General features: G+C 45.2%; 1 protein-coding gene across 1 annotated transcript in view; it reads left to right on the top strand.

Moving 5' to 3' along the window:
• LOC130550851 (collagen alpha-1(XXIV) chain-like) overlaps positions 1–7,500 on the top strand; it is a 25,120-nt gene that overhangs the window by 14,929 nt on the left and 2,691 nt on the right. Inside the window, exon 4 of the mRNA XM_057328369.1 lies at positions 7,476–7,494. Within this exon, the coding sequence (XP_057184352.1) occupies positions 7,476–7,494 (19 nt within the window). The remainder of the gene's footprint in view (positions 1–7,475; positions 7,495–7,500) is intronic.

Raw genomic sequence — 7,500 nt, 5'->3', positions numbered from 1 at the left:
CCCGTGTGAGTGTGTGCCCGTGTGAGTGTGTGCCAGTGTGCGTGTGTTCCCGTGTGAGTGTGTGCCCGTGTGAGTGTGTGCCAGTGTGCGTGTGTTCCCGTGTGAGTGTGTGCCCGTGTGAGTGTGTGCCAGTGTGCGTGTGTTCCCGTGTGAGTGTGTGCCCGTGTGAGTGTGTGCCAGTGTGCGTGTGTTCCCGTGTGAGTGTGTGCCCGTGTGAGTGTGTGCCAGTGTGCGTGTGTTCCCGTGTGAGTGTGTGCCCGTGTGAGTGTGTGCCAGTGTGCGTGTGTTCCCGTGTGAGTGTGTGCCCGTGTGAGTGTGTGCCAGTGTGCGTGTGTTCCCGTGTGAGTGTGTGCCCGTGTGAGTGTGTGCCAGTGTGCGTGTGTTCCCGTGTGAGTGTGTGCCCGTGTGAGTGTGTGCCAGTGTGCGTGTGTTCCCGTGTGAGTGTGTGCCCGTGTGAGTGTGTGCCAGTGTGCGTGTGTTCCCGTGTGAGTGTGTGCCCGTGTGAGTGTGTGCCAGTGTGCGTGTGTGCCCGTGTGAGTGTGTGCCAGTGTGCGTGTGTGCCCGTGTGAGTGTGTCCCTTGTAGAAGTGTGTGCCAGGTGTGTGTGTCCCGCCTATAGCAGACGTCTATGATCCCGTGGTCCTCATACACATACAAAAAAATAACAACGTGATTCCAGTGTGCGTCGTGTTCCCTATTGAGGTTCTGCCCCTAGTGAGTTGTCTGTTGTGCTCAGTGTGCTTAAGCCAACCCATACGTGTGTTCCCATCTTGAGTGTTGCCCGTGTGAGTCTCAATATTTCCAGTGTGCGTGTGTTCCCAGTTCACATCTGAGTGCTTGTGCCAAGTGTGCGTGTGTTCCCGGATGGAGTGTGTGCCAGTTGCGTGGTTTCCGCGTGTACGTGTTGCCAGTGTGCTTGTATTCCCGTTGATGTGGTGCCAGTGTGCGGTCTTCCCGTCGGAGTGTGTTGCCCGTGTGGTACCTACAACAGTGTGTAGCCACGCACTCTATGTGCGTGGGTTCCCGTGTGAGTGTGTGCCCGTAATATTGAGTGCTCTGGCCAGGGACCGTGTGTTTCCGTGTGGTGCTATGCCCGCAGAAGACTACCACGACAATCATGTGAGTGTGGCCAGGTGCGTGTGTTTCCGAGGTGAGTGCACAATACACTGTTGCCCGTCGTGAGTGTGGTCCCCGTGTGCAGCATGTGTCATGTGCCAGAAGTCTTGCGTGATATTTCCCGTGTGAGTGTGGCCCGATGCCAGAACACCAGATACAGCCCATTCTGCTGTGTGTACCAGTTGTGCGTGTCGTTCCCGTGTGCATGTTGTCCCGTGAGTGTGTAGCCAGTGTGGTTGTCGTGCCCGCTCCGACTGTGAGTGTGTGCCAGTGGGTGTGTGTCCCGGATCACATATAACAAAACAACACAATACCTACAATCCATCATAAAGACAGATAGCCCACCACATTGATGATTACTGTGCCAGCACCGAATCACTGTTGCGTGTCAAATGTGCCCGTGTTGAGTGTGTGCCATGTGCGGTTTTCCCGTGTGACGTGTGTGTGCAGGTGAATTTCCAGTGTGCTGTGTTCCCGTGTGAGTGTGTGCCCGGTGAGTGTTGTGCAGTGTGCTGTGTGTGGCCCTGTGTGTCGAGGCTGTGCCAAGGTTGCCGTGTGTTGACCCGTGTGAGTGTTGCCCGTGCGTTTTGCCCTGCGTGGTGTGCCCGTGAAGTGTCGTGCCCATTGAGTGTCTGCCCTTGCCTGTATTGCCCTGTGCTGTGTGTGTGCCCGTGCGTGTGTGTGCCGTGCGTGTGGGTGCCCATGCGTCGTGTTGCCCCTGTCTGCTGAGTGTGTGCCGTAGTGAGTAATGACTTTAACAAACATTACTAGGCCCCGTGCTGTGTGTGCCCGTGTGTGTATCCCGTTGCGACGTGTGTGTGCCACCGTGCGAGTGTTCGTGCCGTGCGTGTGTGGTCCCTTGCGTGTGGTGTGCCCTAGTAGGTGCGTCGTGTGTCCCGTTGAGAGTGTGTCCCGTGCCGAAGTGTGTGTGCCCGTAGCGAAATTGTGTGTGCCCGTGTCAGTGTGGTGCCACGTGCGTGTGTGTGCCGTGCGATGTGTGCCCGTGTGAGTGATGTGCTAATTTACACCTAATGAGGTTTACATCATCTGGCAGAAAACTAACCGGATGATGTCAACACAGCAGGTGTGTTAAAACTTCGATGTTTGTGATGTTAGCACAGGAAACTTTAGCGCACTTCTGATGAGCTTCATTAACTGTGTACGGGTTGAAATTGTTAACGTTGGTTGTTCGTTGTCTTGTAATGATTCAGTCGGGTTTTTAAGATGAAAGTGTCTGTTGTCTGCATGACCTCTGGATGTGTCTATGAATATATTTGACTTAAATCATGAAACAATGAAGTCTGAAGGTGATGTTACTGTGATTGCAGCAGAATGCTGGTAAACAGCTATACATGTAAAACATTATAGATAACAGCAGGACGTTTGCTGTGATGTTTCTGAGGTTGTGTGTGAGAAACAGGTTTAAGATCAAAGAACATCTGTACAACACAAATATGAAACCATCTGTCCACATGAATGGAGCTGTTTACAATCCGAGGAAGTTGTTTCAAGGAAAACTCTAAATATATAACATAGTAATGAAAGTAAAATTGTGTGCGTGTGTGTGCCCGTGTGAGTGTGTGCCCGTGCGTGTGTGTGCCCGTGCGTGTGTGTGCCCGTGCGAGTGTGTGCCCGTGCGAGTGTGTGCCCGTGCGAGTGTGTGCCCGTGCGTGTGTTCCCGTGTGAGTGTGTGCCAGTGTGCGTGTGTTCCCGTGTGAGTGTGTGCCCGTGTGAGTGTGTGCCAGTGTGTGTGTGTTCCCGTGTGAGTGTGTGCCCGTGTGAGTGTGTGCCAGTGTGCGTGTGTTCCCGTGTGAGTGTGTGCCCGTGTGAGTGTGTGCCAGTGTGCGTGTGTTCCCGTGTGAGTGTGTGCCCGTGTGAGTGTGTGCCAGTGTGCGTGTGTTCCCGTGTGAGTGTGTGCCCGTGTGAGTGTGTGCCAGTGTGCGTGTGTTCCCGTGTGAGTGTGTGCCCGTGTGAGTGTGTGCCAGTGTGCGTGTGTTCCCGTGTGAGTGTGTGCCCGTGTGAGTGTGTGCCAGTGTGCGTGTGTTCCCGTGTGAGTGTGTGCCCGTGTGAGTGTGTGCCAGTGTGCGTGTGTTCCCGTGTGAGTGTGTGCCCGTGTGAGTGTGTGCCAGTGTGCGTGTGTTCCCGTGTGAGTGTGTGCCCGTGTGAGTGTGTGCCAGTGTGCGTGTGTTCCCGTGTGAGTGTGTGCCCGTGTGAGTGTGTGCCAGTGTGCGTGTGTTCCCGTGTGAGTGTGTGCCCGTGTGAGTGTGTGCCAGTGTGCGTGTGTTCCCGTGTGAGTGTGTGCCCGTGTGAGTGTGTGCCAGTGTGCGTGTGTTCCCGTGTGAGTGTGTGCCCGTGTGAGTGTGTGCCAGTGTGCGTGTGTGCCCGTGTGAGTGTGTGCCAGTGTGCGTGTGTGCCCGTGTGAGTGTGTGCCAGTGTGCGTGTGCCCGTGCCTACCTGTGCCCGCAGGATTGTGCCCGTGTGCGCGTGCTTATGTGTGTTGTAGCAGTTATAGGTCAGCTGGCCACTGTGAGTCTCACATCATCCAGCACATTATAAGCAGAGAGAGAACCCGAGCAAAACTTCATAAAAAAAAGTTTTATTCCCATGGTTTGTGTGAGGACAGAAGTGTTGGCATCTGTGTGTTTGTGTGGAGAGATGAGACGTGACTCTCTAGATGTTTTTGTTGGACATCATGCTCAGTTTTTCATTTTTCTGGCTTTACTTGCCAATGCTGAACATTGGAGATACATCTGAAAGCGTCTGAAGTTCACATTCATCATGTCTTTAAGATGTACATCAGTGAATCTCATGAATAGCTTCATTTATAGTTTTTGTTTTTAGTTTCAGACACATCAGTCGATTCGTTTAAATCTGCTAAATGACATTTATACGTTGTCCTGTTGTTTATCCAGAGTAGGCATGGGCCAAATACCGGTTTCAAGGTATACCGAGGTTTGAAAGAGTCAAGGTTTCAAAACCACTAAAGTTTCTGTGATACCGTTTCTAAGGTATGAGCTGTGTTTACACAAAAGTACATAATTAAGTCATGTAATGCAATGTTTGATGTTTAGGCCTAATATATGGGCTACGACAAAAATACATTTTTTGAAAGAGTATGATCATTTTAAGGCTTTATTTTTACTTGACATGTATGTTCTATGAATGTTGGTTAAAAATAAAATGTATTTGTGTCCAGTTGAAAAGTTGTTGTTTGTTTGCTAAAGGTTATCATACCGCCAAAATCGCATATCGGACCATGCCTAATCCAGAGAGTGTGCACATGTTCTTTACCGTGGTAAAGCATTTAACCTCAGCTTGATCCGCATCATGAGTCATGTTTGCATGAATCTCTGTTAGATGAATGAATACTGCTGGACCTGAAACATTCGATCTTGTGCTCGCTTGACCTTTATTCCAGATGTTCACGGATACACACTTCTGTCAATAAGCACACAAACACATCAGGAGTGCATTACTGAGACCACGGGTGTTTTCAAAACCTACAAGACTTTTGTTTATGTGTGGAGTGACTTTATCCTGCTCACTATTACATCATCGTCATCGTTCAGTTGAAATGATCATGAGATGAGAAGGCCATGTCAAACCTGAATTACTTTCTTTCGTATGCAGAACACAAAAGAAAATATTTTGAAAACCGTTGGTCCTCATCGACTTGCATTGTTTTTGCATCCATACAATAGAAGTCAATGGGGACCAACGGTTTTTGGTTACCGACATTTTTCAAAATATCTTCTTCTGTGTTCTGCAGAAGAAAGAAAAATGATAACAGGGTGAGTAAACGATGACAGAATTTTAATTTTGAAGGTAAACTATTACTTTAATTCTCTTCGAAACACGGATGATTGATACAAGAAAGTCAGATGTATGTCAGAGTTGTTTTTCCAGGACACATTATGATTTGTAGAGACACAGAACAGTCGTGATATGATGATGAACAGGTTGGGTTGGTGACATTATCCGGATGTTTGCACGTGCGCAGATTCTGAGACGCAATGAATTTAGAAGAAAAGCAAACTTTCTATATCTGTTTCGTCTTTAGTTCAGTTTTCAGCATCTGCCTCATTTTTAAATACAGTATGTCACTGTGTGCAAATGAGATGATGTATTAATATTGTTTCTGTTTTGAGATTTGTTTACGTAAATACGTCTGTGTGGATTCACATTGGAAGAATTGCATCATTTCATTTATTGAACGAACAAAACTTTGAAGTCAAACATCAGACGGACACATTTCTGGGCCATCACGTGCCATCTCTTACAAAATCAATGATGGTTCTATTATAGTAAAAGGGTCGTGATCGTGATTTTTTGGTGTACAGTTGTTTAATCATGTGTTTTTAGTTTCATTTGTATCAAAGCCAGTCTTGTAGTCTTTAATAAATGAGGTGCATATTATAACACACCAGATGCGATGTGGCATGATGCAACGTGACAAATAGCAATAGAACCCATTATAATTGGAAAACTTCTCCACACTGCACTCTTATATAAAGGTGCTTAAAAGCGATGCCACAGAAGAACCCTTTTGGGTTCCACAACCCTTCAGTCAAAGGTTCTTTAAAGAACCACCGTTCTTACCTTTTTATAATCTGAAGAACCTTTCTTCACCACAAAGAACCGGTTACACTTTACAATAAGGCGCTATCTGTTAACAATTAGTTAATGGATTAGCTAACATGATCTAACAATAAACAATACTAAAGGTCTTTGCACATACATTCCGAAATTTTCGTATGCGTTTTTTCGTATTTGGCGCTTGTTTGTACGGTGTCTCAGAATTGTCAAAACGCCTCTCAAAATGCTTGCTACGGATGCGAAAGACGCAGAAAATCGTACCCGGTCCGAATTTGTTTATGACGGACGAAAATATCGGAGGCAGTGTGTAACTGTGATTGACACAACGTGAGGTCGTATTTATTTTTTAACGTGCGGAAATGTCGGACACATATTTCGGACTCAATGTGCAATGGCCTTAATACAGTGTTTGTTAATCTTAGTTAATTTTAATTTCAGCTGTTACTAAAACATTTTTAAAATTTAAACGTTGTGTCTGTTAACATTAGTAATGCACTATGAATTTTCATGAATAACTGTATTGACGTTGACTAACATTAACAAGGATTAATAAATGCTGAAAAACTAAATTGTTTATTGTAAGCTAATGCATTTACTACTGTTTTTTTAAAGAATATATTTATTGATTTACTACTTTTAAACGCAACAACGTATCAAATAAACAAAGTAAATAGATAGATAAAAATAAATACATCTAGGGCTGCCCGATCATTTATCGCGATACCACTAAATCCTATTTACGCACGAGAGCGCCCTCTGGCTTTCGGATGCAGCAGAATTTTCCCGTACGTCACTCAAAAGCTGTGCATAAATCACGTGATATTTATTGTCGGTTTATCGTGACAGCCCTAATACATACTGTACAAAATAAAAAATGATTGAAAATAGAATGAAAAAATGATAATAATCGTCTCACCACTTAATTAGATCAGTAAAGCAATAGACAATTTTTAATGCAACAATCTCTGTATTACAAAGTTATATCTCCCTAAACAAACCCTCTAGAGAAGATAGAAGAGCATTTACTACTGTTAATGAACAGCACTTTATTGTAAAGTGTTACCAAAGAACCTTTTGTAAAACAGAAAGGTTCTTCAAGGTTCTTTATGGCACCATTTAAACCAAAAAGGTTCATCTATGGCATCGTGAAGCACCTTTGTGTTTAAGAGTGTGGAAGAGCCTCTTGTGTAGACTGCGTGTTACAGTCTTTAACTAAAAACTTTGTTTTTTTCTTTAACTAAACTTTATAATGAAAGTTAGCAGTGATCTGACCGTGTGTCCTTTCTCAAAGAGAAAAATAAATATCAAGTTCATCAAAGGTTTTTCTTTTCTTTTAGCAATGTCTTGCTGTTTGATCAAAATCGTATCCCCTAAAATAGAAAAATCACAGATGTGATCTCTTCAATGTCTTAATTTATTTCTCTTAGACATCAATGAGATTAAATTGAGAGCAAATGGAAGCTCAGATGTTTCTCCTAGCTGAGAAAGAGAGAAATCTCGCAAAACAACAACAACAAAATGATTTCTGTTGATAAGTCTGGTTTATAATTCACAATACAGTGTAATGTGTCCCGGTCAGTGTATCTCTATATACAGTACAGTATTGTATCCCATCATGCCTTTCAGCAGCTGTCTAACTGCTCAGTCTCATGAGATCACATCTTTATAATATCTGTGTGTTTTGGTAATGGGTTCGATTGCGTTCTGCTTTTCTGTGATGTCACATTTTCACCAATGTCTCCCTCTGTCTCATTCTCTCCGCAGGGTCTTCCTGGTCCCCCAGGTTTGC

The sequence above is a fragment of the Triplophysa rosa genome, unplaced genomic scaffold (genome assembly GCF_024868665.1).
Source record: "Triplophysa rosa unplaced genomic scaffold, Trosa_1v2 scaffold448, whole genome shotgun sequence".
Lineage (NCBI taxonomy): Eukaryota > Metazoa > Chordata > Actinopteri > Cypriniformes > Nemacheilidae > Triplophysa > Triplophysa rosa.
This window is presented reverse-complemented; position numbering and strand designations above follow the sequence as displayed.